This window comes from Cnephaeus nilssonii, assembly GCF_951640355.1.
Source record: "Cnephaeus nilssonii genome assembly, chromosome: 7".
NCBI classification, from domain to species: domain Eukaryota; kingdom Metazoa; phylum Chordata; class Mammalia; order Chiroptera; family Vespertilionidae; genus Cnephaeus; species Cnephaeus nilssonii.
This window is the reverse complement of record NC_137078.1, coordinates 80,534,623-80,557,179: the sequence shown is the minus strand read 5'-3', so window position 1 is coordinate 80,557,179 and position 22,557 is coordinate 80,534,623. Positions and strand designations below refer to the sequence as shown.

The 22,557-nt window shown below is 35.9% G+C and overlaps 1 protein-coding gene across 5 annotated transcripts in view; it reads left to right on the top strand.

Annotated features, from left to right (window-relative positions):
* The window catches only part of AGO3 (argonaute RISC catalytic component 3), a 120,002-nt gene that overhangs the window by 43,962 nt on the left and 53,483 nt on the right, over positions 1–22,557 (top strand). For 4 of the 5 annotated variants that reach the window (XM_079778121.1, XM_079778120.1, XM_079778122.1 and 1 more), the window contains exons 4-5: positions 305–513; positions 1,799–1,935. In XM_079778121.1, coding sequence (XP_079634247.1) covers positions 305–513; positions 1,799–1,935 — 346 coding nt within the window. The remainder of the gene's footprint in view (positions 1–304; positions 514–1,798; positions 1,936–22,557) is intronic. The other variant, XM_079778123.1, reaches the window with a different exon arrangement.

The following is a 22,557-nucleotide window of genomic DNA, read 5'->3' as shown; positions in this document are numbered from 1 at the left end:
ACTGGAATTGAACCCGGGACCCTTCAGTCTGCAGGCCGACGCCCTATCCACTGAGCCAAACCGGTTTTGGCCTTCATTTTTTTTTTTTTTTTAATAGCATTTAGGCAATTTTAAGTATTTTTTAATGACAAATAATGCTGGCATAAATAACAGTCATTTAAATGTTAGACTATTTAACATTGAGATTGGTGTGTTTTTTATATTTGCCTTGTTTTCTCTTAAATATTTGTATAAGTTAAACTTTAAAATAATTGTATTTATCTTTTTCAACTTTTACAGATGACTCTTTTTTTCTCATTAACAGGTAGATTTAGATGTTACTCTTCCTGGGGAAGGTGGAAAAGATCGACCTTTCAAGGTGTCAATCAAGTTTGTCTCTCGGGTGAGTTGGCACCTACTACATGAAGTACTGACAGGACGGACCTTGCCTGAGCCACTGGAATTAGACAAGCCAATCAGCACTAATCCTGTCCATGCCGTTGATGTGGTGCTACGACATCTGCCCTCCATGAAGTGGGTGCTTCTGGCTTTCTTCATCTTTAGATTTTAAGTATGAAGGCTTTCCTCCCAAGAGTTGTGCAGGCCTCCTTTGGTTAATGTTCAGATATTGTATATTTTGAATATTTCAGTTGAAAAATAGCATGCAGCCCTGCCTGGTTTGGCTCAGTGGATAGAATGTCGGCCTGCGGACGGAAGGGTACTGAGTTCGATTCTGGTCAAGGGCACATGCCTGGGATTGATCCCCAGTAGGGGGCGTGCAGAAGGCAGCTGATCAATGATTCTCTCTCATCATTGATATTTCTATCTCTTCCTCTTCCTTCCTCTCTAAAATCAATAAAAATATATTTAAAAAAAGAATAGCATGCATACAAGTTCATTGATAGATGTAAGTTAGAAAAAATTCTCTGACATTTGAAAGTAAATGCACCTTATTCATTTAGCTATTCTAATGGATTTTTTTTTTAGAAAAATGTCTAATCCTTTCTCCTAAGAGCTATAAATCTTGAGCAGCTGATGTATTTTCAGATATAATGCTATAGTTAAAACATCTTGTTTTAAAGGTAATTTCATTGTTTATACGATAGTATCAAATTTTGTTGAAATTGCTGTTTTAATCACACTAGCATCTCACATGGGTATGTGTGTGCCTGTGCTTATATAGGTTCAGATAGGCTGTGTCTTTTTTTTTTTAATGTTTTTATTTTTATTGATTTCAGAGAGGAGAGAGAGAGAGAGAGAGAGATAGAAACATCAATGAAGAGAGAGAATCATTGATTGGCTGCCTCCTGCATGCCCCCTACTGAGGATCAAGCCCACAACCCAGGCATGTGCCCTTGATCAGAATCAAACCCAGGGCCCTTCAGTCCGTAGGCTGATGCTCTATCCACTGAGACCCGCCAGCTAAGGCAGGCTTGTGTCTTTTTAAAGAAAAATATTATATCTTACAAACACATTTATAGAAATAGCTTTTTAATCAGTAATTATTTAGCATTTTCTAAGATTGGAGCTGTTAACTTTTAAAATTTATTTTTAAGAAAGTACTTTAAATAAAATTCGTTCTTATTCATTCTAAAATTAGTTGTAACAATATAGGATTGCAGTGAAGGATACAGATTTTTTTTTTTTTCAATTAGAATAGCTTCTTTTTGCTTTTATAAATTTGGAAAGTGTTTAGTTTCATATATCCATAATGATAAGCATGATAATTTAAGTTATGTGCTCTAGACTCACCTGTTCTGCATATTTAAATACTTATATAGGAAGGAAAGGATTGAACATGCCATTTTAATTTTTGTAGATATACACCTGTGGGGCGTTCATTTTTCTCGGCTCCAGAAGGATATGACCACCCTCTGGGAGGGGGCAGGGAAGTATGGTTTGGATTCCATCAATCTGTTCGTCCTGCCATGTGGAAAATGATGCTTAATATTGATGGTAAGGGAATAAAACCATATTCTGTATTGGATAATTGATTTCTGTATGGCCTGTTTGTGTGTTTAATGTGTCTATGTGCATTTTATGTGCAATTACATGTACTAGTAATATTTGGACTTGCACTAAGACAAAATAGAAAACCGTTATATTTATATTACATTTCATTCAGAAAGCCTTTACACAGAACTTGTCCGGATTTGCTACTGAAGCAAGTTTAAAAGCTTTGACATGATCATCTGAGCAATCTTCTATTATAAATCACTTTTGTCCTTTTAAATCTAAGTCAGTATTTCATTATGAAATACATATTTTACAGGAAGAGAAGTCTATTGGTCATGGTGACCCCTGGCATTATGCCTACTACTGATGCTTAATGTGGTGCTAATTGCATTAATTTTAGGTGTTTTTTTATCTATTTTTGAACTTATATAAAAGAAGAGAGAATAGTATGAGAAACTGCCAGCTACATAGTCATTATCCAAATTGTCAGTATTTTTCTACCTTTGCTTAAACTATCTCCATTTCTTCCTCTACTGTAGTATTTTTAAGTAAAATCCCAGACAGACTCTTACTTTGTCCCTACTAATTCAGTATGTATCTCTAAAAACATGGATGCTTTCTTATACAGTCACAATGCCGTTATCATATATAAGAAAATTGAAAATAATAATTTATTTGTAGCCTCTAATACCCTATCTAGACTCAGATTTCCCTGATTGTTTCAAATATATTTTTATAGTTAGTTGGTTCTAATCAGGATCCAAATAAGATTCATACATTACATTAGGCTTTATGCCTTTTTTATCTATCTATTTATTTAAAAATATTTTTTTATTGATTTCAGAGAGGAAGGAAGAGAGAGAAAGATAGAAACATCAATGATGAGAAAGAATCACTGATCAGCTGCTTCCTGCATGCCCCACACTGGGGATCCAGCCCACAATCCGGGCTGACTTGAACCCGGAACCCTTCAGTCTGCAGGCTGATGCTCTATCCACTGAGCCAAACCTGCTAGGGCGACTGAGCTATTTTTTTATCCATCTTCTCGATATTTCACTTTTTCATTATTAAATATACAGTTTCTAGCCTGGCCAGCATGGCTTAGTGGTTGAGCTTGGACCTATGAACCAGGAGGTCATGGTTCGATTCCAGTCAAGGGCACATGCCTGAGTTTCGGGCCGGATGCCCAGTAAGGGGCGTGCAGGAGGCAGCTGATACATGATTCTCTTTCATCAATGTTTTTTCTATGTCTTTTAAAAAGGTAGTAGTCCCATTTCTTTCCCTCTTGTTTTATTTTGTCTGTTGGTTTTTTTGGTGTGTTTTTTTCTGTTGGCTTATTGTCAGGTGTCCTATAGAATATCCAAAAACCTGGATTTGTCTTTTGTTTTCTTGTGGTGTGATTACTTTGTTCCTCTGTCCTTTATATTTCCTTAAAATGAAAGTTGGCCCTTGAGGCTTGATTCAATTCTGGTTCAAAATACTTTATAAATTTATAAGTGCTTCATATTGTATCAGTATTTAATAGTCCCATTTTAAAAAATGATACAATAGGCCTGATCTCTCCATTAAAATTTCCCAATCAGCTTTTCAATTTCTAATATTCCATTCATTGATCATTGTTACCTGAACTATATATTTCACTAGGCACTGTCAACTGATATTTTTTCTAATTATGTTATTCCTTTTGTATTAGATGGAATTCTTATGTGGAAAATCATAATGTCCTATTGCTAATTTATTAGTCTTTGATAGCTTTCCGGCACAGCAGGATGTTCCAGGCTCATCTTATATTTCTTACCCTGTATCTGGAATCAGCCATTCCTCCAAGGAACCTTGGTTCTTTCTAGATCAGTACATAGTTTCCTCATTATTTTCAGCTGCATTTGCCATTGTGGAGATATGTCATTGAGGGGATATATTTCAAGAGTCCCTTTTAAATATATGCCATTTCAGAACATCATTTCATAAATATATATATATATATATTTTAAGATAGATTCCAGGAGTGAGATTGATGAGTCAAGGGCAAATGTATTTGTAATTTTCATTGTTATTGCCAGATTGCCCTCTACCAAGATTGTAAATACTTATTTTGCGTCAGTGATTGAGACTACCTATTTCCTTATGCCTTTGCCTCTACAGGCGTCAAACTAGATTTTTGTCAATCGGATTTACAAGACATAGTTTCACTATGTGCTTTTGTTTTCCATTTGAACATTTTCACATATGTAAGGGCCACCTTTCTTTTTCTGTTAACTGTTCGTATCCTTCGCCCTTTTTTTTCTGTTGGATGTTTGGTCTCCTCATTTACTGAGCTTTCTCAATTGAGATGTGAATTACAGATGATATCCTTTGTTGTTACTTGTCTTTTGGCCTTTGCTACAGTCTTAGTTTTTGTTTGCTTTTTGCCACATAGAAATTTACCCCTCTGTGTGCGTGTGTGTGTGTGTGTGTGTGTGTGTGTATACAAACACTTAAAAGTAGTGATCAATAATTTCTTTTATGACTTTTAATATCTAATAGCACTAGTCTCATTTTTTCCCCAGGTTTTTCTAGGCCATTTTTATTTATTACCATATAAGCTTTAGAAACACTGTGTCTAGATCCAATAGAGTGGAGGATGGGCTATTATTTTTATTGAGATATCATATTTATAAATTAAGTTAGGACAAATTGGTGTCTTTAAAATATTGAATCTCTCTGTCAAAGAAAATAGTATGTCATTGCATTTGTTCAAGATTACTTTTGTTTTCTTTAGGAATGTATTAAAGTTTTTCTCACATAAAATTTGCACATTTCTTGTTATTTCTGGACATTTCCCCCCCTATTTTTGCTACTAAATGAATTTATAGATTCTAACTCGTTATTGTTTATATACATGAAGGCTTTTAAGTTCTGTATACCAACATTTCTCTCTGCCTTACTGAATTCCATTATTGTTTATAGTAGTTTTTTAAGTGACTTTCCTAGTTTCCAGGTTATCATCATTTCATCTGCAGATAGTGATAGGTTTACCTCTTCCTTTGGATTTTTATATCTCTTCATCAGGTTACACTGACTAAATATTTAGACAGGACAATTTAAGCATTAGTGATTAGTGGGCATCCTCTTTTTATTCCTGACTTTAGAAAGAATACTTCCAAAGTTTCTGCATTAAGTAAAATGCATACATGTATGTATGTATAGGAGGATCTGTTGCTTCCTATTGATTAATTAGTTTCCTATTTTTTGAAATTTTGCCTATTTCTGTTATTTATCCCCATTTCTTGTTTTGTATGTTTGTACTTTGTCCTTAATTTTACTCTTGATTAGGAGAGGTAGTAATTTTAATCAATTGAGTTATTCTCCCCACCAGCAAGAACTCTGGAAATTTTTTTCAGTTTTCTGGCTTTTTAAACATTCTTAATTTCTGCTTTTAGCTTTATATTTTTCCCTCTACTTCAGTTAATTTAGTTGTTTTTGTAACTTTTAGAGCTTTATTAGTAACTCATTTACTTTCATTTTTTCTTATTGATAAAAGTATGTAAAATAATAAATTTTCTTCTGATTCTGATTTAGCTATATTCCAAACACCACAGATTTTATTTGTATTTGCCCTATTACCTAAATGTTTTTTGAGAGACTTATTAAATTTTCAGATTGAAGATCTCTTTATTTTCTGATTTTGTTATAAATTTCTCATTTTATTGTGTTGTTACTCAGAGAATGTGTTTTGTAATTTCTAATTTCAGAATTTGTTGAGGTATTTTTTGTAGCCTAATATGTAGTCAGTTTTTACAAAAATTCAATAGCTATTTAAAAATTAGGGATAGCCCTGGCAGGTGTGGCTCAGTTAGTTGGTTAAGGATCATCCCATGCTCCAAAAGGTCACTGGTTTGATTCCCCAGTCAGGGCACATGCCCGGGTTGTGGGCTCTATTTCCAGTAGAGGTCGTGCAGGAGGCAGCCAATCAATGTTTTTCTCTCCCTTCCTCTTCTCTAAAATCCATAAAAACCTTTAAAAAGTAAAAGTAAAGAATATTTGCCCTACCCGGTTTGCCTCCATTGGCCTGAAGACTGAAGGGTCCTGGGTTTGATTCTGGTCAAGGGCACACCCCCAGTGGGAGGCATGCAGAAGGCAGCCGATCAGTGATTCTCTCCCATCATTGATGTTTCTGTCTCCCTCATCCTTTCACACTCTGCAATCAGTAAAAATATATATGTATATATTTTTTTAAAAAAGGATATTCAATTATTTGGGTAGAGTTAAATGAATATCGATCAGCACTACCATTTTTGTTATTTAGATCATTTATTCCCTTATTTATTTTTGTGTACTTGTTCTCTCAGACTGGCAAAAATAAATTTAAATTTCTTTTTTAAAAAAATATATTTTATTGATTTTTTTTACAGAGAGGAAGGGAGAGGGATAGAGAGTTAGAAACACCGATGAGAGAGAAACATCTGTCAGCTGCCTCCTGCACAATCCCTACTGGGAATGTGCCCACAACCAAGACACATGCCCTTGACCGGAATCAAACCTGGAACCCTTCAGTCCGCAGGCCGATGCTCTATCCACTGAGCGAAACCAATTAGGGCTAAATTTCTTATTATTGTGTTTCTACTCTTTTTTTTTTTTAATCTGCTATCATTTCTCCTTTCTTAATGTTGCTGGTATACTAGTATTATAGGGAACATAAACATACCTGTTTTCTTCATTGTGAATTATATCTTTTACAATGGTAAAATGACTTGTTTTAGTACTTTTTGGTCAGTCTGTCTTCGTTATCTAAATAAAGGATTATAATCTATGTTTTTGTGAACCATATTCTGTTTATTCATTTATTTTATTTATTTATTAGGTTGGGGGAAAGAAGTGAGGGGAGAGAGAGAAAAAGAGAGATTTGTTGTTTCACTTATTTATGCATTCCTTGGTTGCTTCTTGTATGTGCCCTGACCAGAGATTGAACCCAAAAACTTCCTATCGGGACGATGCTCTAATCAACTGAGCTACTAGTCCGTGCCCTAAATTTTCATTTCTTTTAAATTTTTAAATATATTTTGAATCACAAATATATCTTGACAACAGCATACAGGGGTTTTTTGCTTTGGGGTCAGTCCAAAGCTTTTTTTCTGTTAATGGATCAGTTGAGCCAGATAGATAGGAATAACATATATGTTTCATATTAGTTGTGTCAAATTATTTTGTTATATTTTCTGATTATATACGTTTTTTAAACTAAGTGGACTATTTTGTGCTTTTTTAACTATAGTTTTGAATTAAGGTTTTTTTCCCCACAAGTGGTTACCTTTATACTTATAACTTCATATAATATTCAACTTTCTTTGTTTTAATATGTTTCTTATTTATCTCAGAGAGGAAGGGAAAGGGAGAAAGAGTTAGAAACATCAATGATGAGAGAGAATCATCGATCAGCTGCCTCCTGCACACCCCCCTACTGGGAATTGAGCCCACAACCCGGGCATGTGCGCTGACAGGGAATCAAACCATGACCTCCTGGTTCATGGCTCAACACTCAGCCTCTGTGCCACACCAACTGGTCTTCAACTTTCTTTTTTAAAGCAGTGTCTTTTTCCTTATTGAGTAACAATTATATTAGCTTTATTCTCTTCTCTTTCTTTCCTCCCTCTCCTTTACAAACTAGTTTTAGCCATTATAGCATTGTTTTATTCATTATAATTTTGCTTATTTTTTTTAATTGTTGACAGTATTACAGGTATCCCTCCCCCTCTTTGTCCCCCTTCAACCACCCCCTCCCCACCCCAGGCCTTCACCACACTATTGTATGTGTCCATGCATATAAATTCTTTGGTTAATCTCTTTCTGTCCCCCACACCCACACCCACCCCTCTGAGATCTGTCAGTCTGTTCCAAGCATCCATGCCTCTGGACCTATTTTTTTTTACATTTTTACTACTTGACTCTCAACTTTGACCATCTATTACTATAAGGTGCAATCAGTGAATTTATTCTACTTTTATGTTTTCTACTCCTGTCATTCATTTTTTGTATGTTTTATGATTTCTGTATTGTTAGATTGTATAACCGTTACACTCTATTCTGTCATAAGTATTTCCATTTGTTTTAATCTTAAATCTACAATTAAATATATTGGTCACTACTGGTCTTTTCCTGACATTTTTCCTGTCATCTCTTAGTTGCAGTGTGTCCTCAAGTTGTTTCTTCAAGAAGGGCTAATATGAATAAAAGCTGAGATTTTGCTTTTTGTCTATAGCCTATTCCTAAAGGACTGCTTGGCTACCCATAAAATTATTGACTCTTACTTTCTTGAGTTACCTTATAGCTATTTTTCTACTGTCTTCTGACAGTGAATGCTCAGTAGAGAAGTATAATGTCAGCTTGATTTTTAAAAAAATATATTTCATTGATTTTAGAGAGGAAGGGAGAGGGAGAGAGAGATAGAAATATCAATGATGAGAGAGAATCATTGATTGGCTGCCTCCTGCATGCTCCCCACTGGGGATCGAGCCCGAAACCCAGGCATGTGCCCCTGGCTAGAATCAAACCTGGGACCCCTCAGTCAGGAGGCCGACGCTCTATCCACTGAGCCAAACCAGCCAGGGCAACAGCTTGATTTTTTTTTCCTTTTATAAGTATTTTTCATAATTGTTTTATTAGATTATTTCTCAATATTGACTGTTTTGGGTCAGTTTTATTTTAAAACATGGGATTGCCTTTGAAAATGTAAATTTAAGTCTTATCTTTTTTTAATAAAATCTATCATTTTCTTTTTAAAATGTTCTGTACTATTTGCTCCTTACTGTGCCTTTTGTGGTGTAAGTTTTACCATGTACTAGTTGTAGTTTAGTCTTCATCTTTTTAATTAAAAAAATTTTTTTTCTTTCATTTCTTACATGAGTTTGTAATGCTTATTTTATCTTCTCCTGTTGACTGGCTGTCTCCTGAGATCAATTTCTGCCCTGAGATCTTTCATCATAGCTGCATTACAAATCTTTGAGTTAATTTTCATCTACTTTGTGGTGATATTTTCTGTTGCATTTTCTTCATCAGGGATGTTGTGCTGCCTCTTTACACTTTCTTTTGGTATTTTTGTATGGAACGTATCACTTTTTTGTTATTCACATTTAAATGATACTAGTTTTTCCAAGCCACCTGTGGGGAGAGAGAGGTGGGATAGAACATTAGGAGCAAGGTAATTTTCCAGGTTTCTCTGCTCAAGACCTCTGTCCTGTTGCTCAGATGGGTTCTTTCTTCAAAATATAACCACATTTCCTTTGCCTCTCAATAATTTAGGCATTTAAAAGATGGGAATTACCAGCCATGAGTTCCACTAAGTCCTTACTAGCTTCTACTAATACAACTTCTGCTTTTTAAAGTACCTGCCCAAATGTTAACAATTAGAGCATTTGTGGAGGTTGTACAGGAGGTCTTTGTACTATTCTTTTAACTTTTTGTAAGTTTGATGTTACGAAAGAAAAGTGCATGCCTCGCTTTTAGGAGGGTAGTCCTGTGTGAGATCTGTCACTTAGTTTCATGGCATTTTCTACACCTCCTTTCTCTACTTCCTTCTGAGATTTCCCCCATTCAATTTCAGTTCTAAACACACTTAGGATAGGACTCTCTTTCTGGGAATGAAAATTTACTGGTTGCCCACTAGACTCCTTTTATACTTCCTGTCCTCTCTTGCATAGGTTCTTGGGGCCATATTTGCAAGCACTTGGGGCCATATTTACTTATAATTTGGCATTTTCAGGTTTTTATTGTCTTAAAAGTTCACTGAAGATGTAGATTTTTTTTTTTTAACATTCTCTTTGTAGCTCTGTGTTGAAGAAAGTGGGGAATTCTGGAAATAAATTGATGCTATTTTCCTACTGAAGCTTAAAGTCCAACTTTGGATATTATTAATAAATAATCTCTAGATAACCCATTGGTCAAAGAAATCACAATGAAATTTTTAAATATTTGGAACTGAAGGGTAATGAAAATGTACATACTGGTATGATTAGCTAAAGCAATGGTTAGAGAGAATTTAAAACCTTAAATGTTATTAGAAAAGATGAAAAGTATCAGTGGCATACCCATTCATCTCAACAAGTTAGAAAAATAACAGAAAAGTAAATGCAAAGAAAAATATAAGGAAATAAGAGTTAAAAACTATCCTGTAGGTAGGAAGACTTCAAAGGTATTTAAGAAGGATAGTGACATGATCATATTTGTTTTCCAGAAAGAGACCTCTGGCAGCAGTGTGGAGAATAGATAGAGGAGAAAAAACTAATCTGAGAAGCCAGTTAGGAGGCTTTTTCAATCACTAGTTCAGGTAAGAGATGGTGATGGTCTAATGTGGGATGGAGAGGAAGGAACATATTATAAGAATTAAGTTAAAAAAAAAAAAAAAGAGGTTTAAGAACCATGTCCAGAAAAAAACTTTGGTATAGTTACTGGCACATGGAACTGATTGGAAATGAATAGACCAGAGGGTTTACTAGCTTCTTTAAGGAATTGTTTTTTGAAATAAACCTCAAGCCTGGTTTATTAATTAGGTTCAACTAGAGAAGCAGAACCAGTAGGAGATATATATGGAGAGAGATTCGGCTTACACTAGGTAAGTCTGAAATCCTTAGGGTAAGCTGTCAGGAAGGGCAGGCTGCATCTCATGGGCATGGGCTGAAGCTGCTATCCATAGGTAGAATTTCTTTTCTATCTCTGGGAGAAACCTCAAACCTGCTTCTAAGGCCTTTCAACTGATTGAATGAGGCCCACCTATATTATCCAGAATAATCTCCTTAATGTCAACTGATTATGGACTTTAATTACATTTGTAATATATCTTCACAGCAACAGCTAGATTAGTGTTTGATTGAATAACTGGCAACTAGTTTAGCCAAATTGACACATTGAAAAAAAGAACATGCTTTGCCTACAAAATCCTGTGATTATTCAACCTTTTAAACAGCTGTTATGTTCCCAAATCTCAGGCTCAGTATCTGTGCTGTGTTATAAACTAGCTTCTAAGAAGGGCATACTCGCCAACATACATTCAGAATAGTGACTCATTCAACCAGGTATCAATGGTTATGCTGTCAACTGAATATGGGAAGTAGATCTGCTATTGCTTGTTAGTTGGCAGTGTACACCATGTATAAAAATAGATAAATTGTTTATATATCTAAAGCTTGAGGATTCTTTGAGACATATGGATAAAGAAATTTAGTATGTAGTTGGAAATGCAGGTATGAAAATCTGTAGTGGTAGGCGTTAAAAATAAAATTTTGGGACTTCTCAGTATATAAATCCATACTTGAATTGTAGAAATGGAAAAACTTCTTAAGGATAGTATTTAGATTAAAAACCTATGAGAAGGATAATGCTATGGAGAATACTGACATTTAAAGAAGGAAGAAGGACCAGTGACCAATTAACATTTCCCACAGGCAGTATGAGAGCCAAAAAAGTGGTTTCAAGAGAAGAAACATTCGGAATAGATGAATTCACAGTTAAGCAATGGGAGCTTTTCCAACAAAATCAAGAGTAAGACAAGGATGTCAGTACTATGATATTCAGTAACTATTGTGTTGGCTAACTTCTGTTCTTCTTACAGGTTTCAGTCTACATGTTACTTCCTTGAGAAGCAGTATTTGACACCCTTCACCCCCCAAGTCTGAGTTAGGTATTTCTCTTATGTATTCCCATAGCACAGTGTACTTGCCCTGTAATAGCATGTGTCACCCTGAATGACGAGTTTTATTGTTCTGTGTCTCCTATTAGAATTAAAGTGTTTAGAAGCTAATCTTTTTCACCAATGTATATACCCTCCAGGCCTAGCACAGCTTTTGGTCATATTAAGCAAAGAGTAAATAAAACCAAGAGCATAGAGGAGGAGCATCCAAATAAGCCTGGAAAATTAGAAAAAAAATGTTTGTAGAAGTAAATGATGTCTTAACTGAGCTCTAACAAATATGATGAGATCAAGAATTTGGATTGAAAAGGAGGTACACAGAAATAAAAAATTTTATTCAAAGACATAAGAGAAATACTAAATGAATGAAATGTAGTAGCTTATTGAGAAGACTCAATTTGATATGTTAGTTCTCCCACAATTAATCTATAAATACAATTTTAATTAAAATCCCAATAGGGATTTCTTGAAAAGTTAATGTTAAGATTTATAGGATACTTACCTGGCAGGGAGATACCATGATCACGAAGGTAGTTTTCCCATTGCGAGGCTTATCCATTATACTCCGGATGTGTTGACCCCTGTGATTTCCCCAAATGTGGGAAACTCAACTGCATAATTTGTGGTAGGGGAGGGAGGGGAGGATTTATATGAAAAAATTAATGACCAGCCGAAACTGGTTTGGCTCAATGGATAGAGCGTCGGTCTGCGGACTGAAGGGTCCCAGGTTCGATTCCGGTCAAGGGCATGTACATTGGCTGCGGGCACATCCCAGGAGGCAGCTGGTCGATGATTCTCTCTCATTGATGTTTCTAACTCTCTATCCCTCTCCCTTCCTCTCTGTAAAAAATCAATAAAATATATTTTTAAAAAAAAGAAAAAGAAAAAATTAATGACCAGGAAAAGCTAGTATAATTTTATTTTACTTTTGTGACCAGTTTAATATAAGGAAACCAATGTGATAATCACATTACTCCTATTTATCTTTTCTTAATGATATTTAAAGCATTTGTGAGAATCTTTATATTATACTTGTGAAAAATAGGACCAAGATTGAATTAAAAGCCAGTATAATTTCTAAAAAGAATAAAGAGGAAGGAATTGCCCTCCTTATTTTAAAACTATAACAATTATAGCATACTGCTTTTAAGTGCAGGGACAGATAAATTAATGAAGTAGAATGTAGAGCCTAAAATAAACCACGTGTGTTTATATGGAAACTTTGTAAAGTCTATCTCTAACATTAAAATATAAATTTATAAATCATAATAGAAAATATAGATAAACTTGGCTACATTAATCCATCAATGTTAAAAACAAAGTTGGGGCAGAGCAAATAGCAAAAGGATATGTTACTTAAGTAAATTCAAAACAGGAAAAAAAGTATATACTGAGTACATGCAAATGCAGTAAAATGATCAAAACCTAGATGAGACAAATCCCAATTTCTGGATAGTGGTTGGTTCCCTTTAAGTAGAAAGTACAAAGAGGAATGGAATAGGTTGGTTGGAGTAGGGAGAAGAGATAGACCTGAAAGGCTGCATATTTCAAGAAAAATGTGAGAATATATTTATTTGTGCCATTGTAAAGCAAAGAAATCAGAAGATCGACAGTATTTTTTTAAAGATCTATATGAAATTTTAATGAAATGAAAATAAAGCCTAAAATTGTAAATGAGTTTATTTTTTAATTGTAGTAATACGTAATGCTATGAAAAATGAGTGAAAATACTGCACTGACGACCTTGCTTGCTTATATTTCCTTTTTTGTTTCTGTGTGATACTGATTTTGCAACCCTTACATTTGGTATAGTGCACTGAGTTTAAAACAGCCTTTATTGAACATGAAATCTACTGGAGAAGACTGGTATTCAGCAATATAATGAGTACTCTGAAGAAGTACTGAGTGTAGTGGGAGTGTATAACACATTACTCCATTCTAGTCTCAGGAACATTTCTTTGAGGAAGTGACAGATGAGAGCTAGGTGAAATTGGTGGTGAAGATAAGCATGGAAGAGTACTCTGAGAAATAGAGCAATTTAATTCTAATTGTGTGACTTAATCTTATCTTCAGAATGATTTTTCTCATGGTACTTAATATTCTCTCAACTGCATAATTAAAATTAAACTTACTTAATTTTATCTAAGACTCAAAAAAGGTGTGTTTTTTTTACCTTTCTTCTCTGAAATTGAGTGATGTCTTACAGTTGATGGTTTGTCAGTTTACTAGTAATTGTCAAGTTTCTTTATCAGGTTACATAGAATCAATATATGCCCTACCTTCATTAGCATCTTAGATTCAATGAAATGTGGAATTTATTTTTAATTTAGCCTGCTTTTAGGCCAAATTCATTTTCAACTTTAATTTTACTATTGTAATTCACACATTTTAAGAGCATCACAATAAATCTGGTGTTTATTAGTGCTTTCTCCCTTAAGATATTTTTATTTACCTCTTATTATATACCAGATTGAATGCTAAGGGTTTTACATGAATTATCTCATACAAACTTCACCACAGTTGTATGAGTTAGGTGATACTCCCATTGAAGTTTAGAGAGTTAAAAATCTCTAAACTTTCTCTAAAATGGCTTTCTGTCTCTAAGGTCACATAGTTTATATTTTATATTTAAATAGTTTACATGTGATATAACCTATTAAACCTATACTTGAATGTAACTAAAGTTTACATTTAAGGCTCAAGGTCACGTAGTTGATATTTAAAAGATTGAGGTCAACTGTTCTGACTCCAAAGCTTATGCTCTCAATATTCACAGCTCTCTGTTGTATTCCTTTAAGAAGCAAGATTTCTGGCAGACAAATGTCAGACCCAGGACAGCTAAACTGAGAAATGTTATTTTATCTTTATTTACTTTTTTCTGTGCTTTTCAGTAAAAAGTAGCTTTCTATAACACATTCACTGTATTTTGCTCCTAGAAGAAAGTAATCAGAAAATATAAGTGGTTGTAAAATTATTGTAAAATATAATTTATTCTGCTTAAGAGTCAAAAGTTCTTTGTAAGGGAAACATTTTTAGTAATTTATTAATCACAATATTAGTGTTGCTTGCTTCATATGTTTGTTTTGAATTAAGGTATAGCATCTCTAAGATTAAGAAGTATTTTTATTTTTACACTATTCATATTAGTCTTCTCAGAAGTAGATCAAAGGAGAGCATTTCTTTAGGGTAAAAATAAAGTCTGAACTTCCTATACGAGGTCAAGCAGGGCCAAGTATAGATATCTATCAGGCTTACCCAGTCTATCCTCATATTAGAAGATCAGCATAATGGCTGCAGGATTCTCATTGACAGTCTTCATCAGATCTGTTTCTTGATTCACCCTGTTCCAGTCTGGTCTGAGCACGCCCTTCATATTTGATGCACAGCTGTCTTATTGGGATCACACTTCACTATTTCTCTGGGGAATTTTGTCTTTCTCCTAAATTAATCTGTTTTTGCATCCCCTTTCTTCCTCCACCCCCTTTTTTTAATGTTTAGAAGTTTCATGAGAAAAGGTCACATAGCAGGCAATTTTTTGACACTTTACACAAACTTGAGATGGTAGGTTAGCTGGGTTTTTATGTTGGAAATAATTTTCCTTCATAAATTTGAAAGCAGTGCTCCTTTCTTTTTTTTTAACCCTCACCTGAGGATTGTGTTTTTGTTGTTGTTTTTAATTGATTTTAGAGAGAAACATCCATCAATTGCCTGCTCCCTGACCAGGAATTGAACTGACAACCTTTTGGTGTATGGGACGACGATACTCCAACCAACTGAGCCACCTAGCCACAACGAAAGCAGTGCTCCATTTTTAAATAGCTTTAGGGAGGCTTAATTTTTACATAACATAAAATTCACCCATTTTAAGTGTATGTCTGTTCTCTTTTTGTTTCCCTTGTTTTGCTTTACTTTCTGGAAAATTTCCTCATCTTCATCTTGTAACCCTCTATTCACTTTTTCTTTTATGCTAATACTAGAAGCCCAGTGCATGATTTAATCATGCACGTGTAAGCTGTCTGTCCGCTGGTCGGCAGCTCCGAAGTCCCTGGGCCCCTAGGGCGAGGCGGGGCGGGGGCGTGGCCCTCCTTCGGCCGGAGCCCAGGCCGGGGTCTTGCCTTTGCCTCCCGCCCAGGAAGGCTGGGGCCGCCACCACATGCTCCTGCGGCCCAACTGCCGCCAGACTCCTCCCCGGGGAGCCGCGCAGCCTCCAAATCTCCAAAACGCCGGCTCACTGCCCCAGAGGCCTGTCTGTGCCGCAGCACAGCCATGGCGCAGACGCTGAGCTCGTGTCGCCATTTCCTAAATGTTATTTTTTTACAGCATACTATTCTTGTTTCATAAATGTAGTGTCCTCTCTTACCTGTGAGAGTAACTTATTTTGGTGTCTCTATCCTTCACATTCTTATTTTTCCTCCAAATATATATATTTTTAACCTGTCTTCCACTTTGGAGGCTTTTCTCAAATATGTCGTAGCCTTGAATATTTTACTCATGATTCAGTGGGAGTATAAACACTGACTAGAAACTTTGAATGCATCGGTAGGGCCTGTTGACTGAGTTTCTTCATTGGGTGATTTCAGTGGGGAACCTATAACATTAGAACCCTTGGATCTCTCCTCTTGGCTAATCAAGTTACCCAAACATGAGTCTTCCAAATTCCTGCCTGAGGGTAACCTTATTGCCTGCCTTCTGGAAACCAAGTTGGGGATTCTGGCTTGGGGAATGTCTGCATTCAGCATTTACTATTTATAGTTATTTAATTTCTTGTTTTTGGATTAGTCCTGTGCTTTCAGTTGTACCAGATATCCTCTCTCCAAAGAACCTTTTACTTTTCCAGACATTAAAACTCCAGACTTATGCAGGGATGAAGAGGCAGTTGCTCGTAATGTGGAGCTAGACAAGGGATGAAGGACTTGACCTGTTTTTCAGTTTTTCTCTGTTTTTCTGCACCCCCATCCTTCTGTCATCAGTTTCAGAGGTACATAGTACTGCCACATCTTGTGCTTTTTGAGAACTCTGTAGTGTAAATGCAGTTGTTTCTTATCATTCCCAACATAGCTGGCTTAGAATTTCATTTTCTTGGATCTGCTGTCAGTTAAACTTGTCAACTTGCTTTTCATCTTCTGAAATGTTGATGCACTTCCTGTTTTCTGTTCTCCTCTCCTTCTAGATTCATGTCTTTATTATTTTTTTATTTTATTTCTTACTGTAGTTATAGTGGAGTTTGGGAAGGAATTAAATGAGCTCCTTGTAGTTAACTAGATCTGTTTTAAAAGGGCAGAGGCTTTTTATGTTTCCTTTCTAAATTCCAACCCATAAATTCCAAACCTGTCTAGTAGGTACTTAATGTTTAAATGGATGATTAAGTCTTGTTTAAATGTTTAAATGGATGATTAAGTCTATAAAACTCAGTTGGTGACAAATTTGTACTGGAGGCTTGGTTTCTTGCCACATGGACCTCTCAATAGGGCAGGTTAAGTCTCCTCATGACGTTGTATCTGGCTTTCTCTGGAGCAAGTAATCTAAGACAGAGCAAGACAGAAGCTGTAATGACATTAAGGCCTAGCAATGAAAGTTATATTCTGCCATTTTCATAATAACCTGTTAGTTACACAGATCAGATGTATTCAGTGTAGAAGAGACTTACAAAAAGGTGCATATCCTACAAGGCAAGACTTATTAGGGACCACTTTGGAGACTGTCACACAAAGCTCTTGTTCTAAGCTAGAAAAATAACACATTGAATCCCAAAATAAGCAGAAGGTAAGAAATAATAAAGATCAGAGCAAAATTTAAATAGAAAACAAACAGCACAAACAAAAAAACAAAAGAAGCCAAAAGTTGGTTGTTCTTTAAATATTAATAAAATCAATAAATTGTTAGCAATACTAATGAAGAAAAATAGAAAAAACTGATTACTAGTATCAGTAATGAAAGAAAGAGGTATCACTAAAAATCCTTCAAAATGGAAAGGTTAATAAAATGTTATGAACAACTTTATACCAATTAATTTTATAACTTAAACACAACTTTGTAAAAATTTACTCAAAGGGAAATATGAATAGCCTTGTATCTATTAAAGAAATTGAATTAATAATTCTTTCTAATAAAACCCCAGTCCCAAATTATTTAAGTGTTTCTTAAATGTTAGAATCTTCTCTAACATTTAAGAAAAAATACCAATCTTGCACAAATTCTTTCAGAAAACAAGATAAGGCTTTTAACTCTATTTTATTTATTTTTAAAATAATACTTTATTGTCAACTCAATTTTATAAAGCTGGTATACCTCTGATACTGACACCTGAGAAAAAAATACCAAATCCTCTTAACAGAAGAATCATTTGACACATTTTAACATTCTCTTACAACAAACTAGCAATAAAAGTAAACTTCCTGAACATGATCAAAGAAAGCATCTACAAAAATACACCGGCATCATCATAGTAAATAGTAAAAAGATTTAATGCTTTTGAAGTTCAAGAACAAGGCAAGGATCCTTGCTCTCCTACTTCTATTCATATTGTGCTGGATGGAGGTCCAGACCAGTGCAGTGAAGCAGGAAAAATAAAGGCAAAATATTGTGAAGAAGAAATATTTTTAAAATATATTTTATTGATTTTTTTACAGAGAGGAAGGGAGAAGGATAGAGAGTTAGAAACATTGATGAGAGAGAAACATCGATCAGCTGCCTCCTGCACACCCCCTACTGGGGATGTGCCTGAAACCAACTTACATGCTCTTGATCAGAATCGAACCCGGGACCCTTCAGTCCGCAGGCCGATGCTCTAGCCACTGAGCCAGACCAGTCAGGGCAGAAATATTTCTTTTTACAGAAGTCATAATTGTCTACATATAAAATCTTAAGGAATCTACCCTCCAAAAAAAACCTCTATTAGAATTAATAGATGAACTTATTAGCAAAGTCATAAGATACAGTTTGCATAAACAAAAATTAACACTAGCAATATAACAAGAAATAATGTCAGTATTCAACAATTGGGAAAAATGAAAAAATGTATGTACCATTTATAAGAATATGAAAAAATATGTTTAGGAATAGGTTCAAAGAGATGTGTGCAAGGCCTCTACACTGAAAGCTCTAGGGCAGTGATGGGCAACCTTTTGAGCTTGGTGTGTCAAACTTCGCCAAAAAACTGAGCATAGATCGGGTAGTGTGTCACTTTGAAGAAAAAACATTATTTCGCAAATGTTTCATCCTCAGGAGCAGCAAATGTTTCATCCTCTGCATGCGGCCACCTCAGTGGCCGCGTGTCATCAGAAATGGCTACGCGTGTCAGTGCTGACATGCGTGTCATAGGTTCGCCATCACTGCTCTAAGGCATTCCTAGAAAAGATAAATATCATGTTCTTTGACCAGAAGACTCAAATTGTTAAGATGTTCATTCTCCCCAAGTTGATCTATAGATTTAACATAATCTCAAAATCTCATAAGGCTTTTAAAAAATATTAATTGGCAGGCTGATTCTTAAGATTTGCATGCAAATGGCAGAGAACCTAGAATAGCCAAAACTATCTTGAAAAACAGAAGATTTATACGACCTGATTTCAAGACATGTTTTAAAGCTACAGCAATTAAATTTTTTTAAGTATGAAAGGGGGGTAAAAGATGGACATATAAATTAAGTTATAGGATAGCTACAGATACAACACTTGGCCAAAAGGCTGAGAAGCAATTAGAATAGCTACAGAAATAGATCCACTCAATAATTTATACAATGGTATGGATGAATCTTAGCTAAAATGTTCAAAAGAAGTCAGACACATAGTAGTACATACAGTATAAATTGCATTTATATAAAAAGAATTGCATTTATATGAAATTTTGGAACCAGTTAATCTATTCTGAAAAGAATCAGAAAAGTTGTCTGGGGCAGATGGAGGAAGAAATGATTACATTGGGGCAGGAAAGTACTTTCTGGGGTGGTGTAAATGTTCTGTCTTAATTGGGGTGGTAGTAGCATAAATGTATACATTTTTCAAAATCATTGAACTTTACACTTAAGATGTATTTTATTGTATGTAAACTATACTTCAAAATTGCTTTTAAAAAATGAGATATCACTGCACACCCACCAGAAATGCTAAAAGTCTGACAATACTGACAGTTGTTGAGAATTTTGCGCAAGAGTGATTCTTAAAAACTGCTGTGGGTCAGTTGTTAAAACTACTTTGCAAGTGTTTGGCATCATCTAGAAAAGTTAGAGACACACATCCATTATGACTCAACAATTCTCCTAGATACAGCCTTTTCTACTAGGGAAATTTGTATGTGTATATGCAGCAAAAAGACCATCTGTGAGGATGTTCATGATATTATTCTAATAACCAAAGTACCAAGCCAAATATCTACCAATATTAGAATGGATAAATTGTATATTTCTTCAACAAGAATGTAGAGCAGTGAAAATAAAGAAAGTAATTACATTTAATTAATATATAGATGATTTAGAAACAATTTTTAACAAGTCTCAAAATGAATACATGCTTTGTTTCCAGTTACATAAGTTTAGGAACTAGGAAAACTAAACTGTTATTTAGGGATGAAGTGATACCATAAAAGCCAGGATTTTGGTTACTTTTAAAGGAGAGAAAGGAAGTCAGGATTGGGAAGGGGCTAGGGAAGAGATTCTAGGATATTGGCATTATTTGGATCGTGATCTAGATGTTGGTTACGTGGTATTGACATTATTTAAGTGGCACATTCATGTTTTAGACAGTAGTAAATATGTGATCTTTTATATTTTAAATTTTTAAATTAACTTTTTAATTTATAAATATCTCCGGAGTCCTATGTTGTTAATATTTTACTAGGCGATAATAGGAAATGCGAAGATGTGTAATGTCACCTCTAAATTGCTCACTGATGATTTCTATAAAAAGGCATTGTGTAATGAATGATCATAGTTTCTGTTCAATACCTTCAGAGCCATGGAAGTAAACTATAAAATTGAGGCAGATAACAGTCATACCATGTAACCTCTCAGGAAGTAGTATGTGTACAACATTAAAGTATAATTGTGGTTATGTTTTTGCCATGATCCAACATTAGTTACTGCTTTGTTTTATACTATTCATTTGAACCTAGACTTATTTTGATACATGTATTCCTAGTTATTTTTAAATATGGCAAATATTTCTTATTTTCTTTTCTTTCACATTTGTTATTTCAGCTGTGTCCTAACAGAAATTTTAAATTTTGACACACAAAAAAGCAAACTTAAAAATCCTAACCTCTTCTTTGTGGAACATTCTCTCATATAACACCTTTAAGGTGTTTACATTGACAAAATGATTTTGCCTAGAATTAAGACCTCAGTAGATCAAAAGACATGAATAGACAGTTCTTCAAAAATGAGAAAAGGAGCTCTCTTAAGCTATCATGTTCTGGGCACAAGTAGGTACCTTACATTGAATCTCCACCCTAATACTATGAATAGTAGGTATTTTTCTAATCCTCTCTAATAATAGACAAATATGCAAATTGACCATACCTCCGCCATGCCCACAAGCCACGTCCACCATCCAATCAGAGCAAGTATGCAAATTAACACAAACCAAGATGGCTACAGCCACAGAGAGCAAGGTTTCCTAGGTAACAGAGGAAGCCAGCTTTCCGCCTGCCCTAGCCAGGCCTAAGCCTCCACTCAAGCTACAAAGTTTCAATTATAGAAGGTAAACAAATTCAAAAAAAATGGCAGCAGAATGGAGCTTGAGAGAGCAGGCCAGGGTTGCCGGCGGCAACAGGGGAAGCAAAACTTTTCCAACACCCTGGCCAGGCCCACCCGCTTAAGGCAACAAAGTTTCAATTATAACCCCAACACAAATGGCTGCCGGCCGGCCTCAGAGGGAGCCCCAGGCTTGGTTCCGCTCCAGGCTACAAAGTTTCAATTGTAGAAGGAAAATAAATTCCAGATACCAGGGCCTCCGCTTGGGTCACCAGGGGGCGTGGTCAGCCTGCAAACCACCACAGGCCCCTCGCTCAGGCCGCCCCACAACCCAAGGGAAACCCCACCTGATCCGGGACGCCCTTCAGGGCAAACCAGCTGGCCCCCACCCCTGTACCAGGCCTCTATCCTATCTAATAAAAGAGTAATATGCAGATTGATCATCACTGCAACACACAATATAGCTGCCCTCATGTGGTCAAAGATCCTGCCCCCATGTGGACACAAGATGGCCAGCAGGAGAGGGCAGTTGGGAGGCACCCGGCCTGCAAGGGAGGGCAGTTGAGAGGAACCAAGCCTGCAAGGGAGGGCAGTTGGAGGTGATCAACCCTGCAGGAGAGGGCAGTTAGGGGTGACCAGGCTGGCAGAGGAGGGAAGTTGGGGACAAACAGGCTGGCAGCAGAGTGGTTTAGGGGGTGATCAGGCTGGCAGGCAGAAGCGGTTAGGGGCAATCAGGAAGGCAGGCAGGAAAGCAGTTGGGAGCCAGCAGTCCTGGATTGTGAGAGGGATGTCCGACTGCCCGTTTAGGCCCAAGTCCACCGGGATCGGGCCTAAATGGGCAGTCGGACATCCCTCAAGGGGTCCCATATTGGAGAGGGTACAGGCTGGGCTGAGGGACAACCCCCCTCCGTGCACGACTTTCGTGCACCGGGCCTCTAGTTTACAGATAAACAGATAGAAATTCAGAGAAATTAGTGAATGCTGGACCTAGGATTAAAATCTATTTTATTTCCACGCCTGTCCTTTTTTAAAATTATCCTAACACTGCCGAAACCGGTTTGGCTCAGTGGATAGAGCGTTGGCCTGTGGACTGAAGGGTCCCAGGTTCGATTCCAGTCAAGGGCATGTACATTGGTTGCAGGCACATCCCCAGTAGGAGGTGTGCAGGAGGCAGCTGGTCGATGTTTCTCTCTTATCGATGTTTCTAGCTCTCTATCTCTCTCCCTTCCTCTCTGTAAAAAAATCAATAAAATATATTTTAAAAAATAAAATAAGT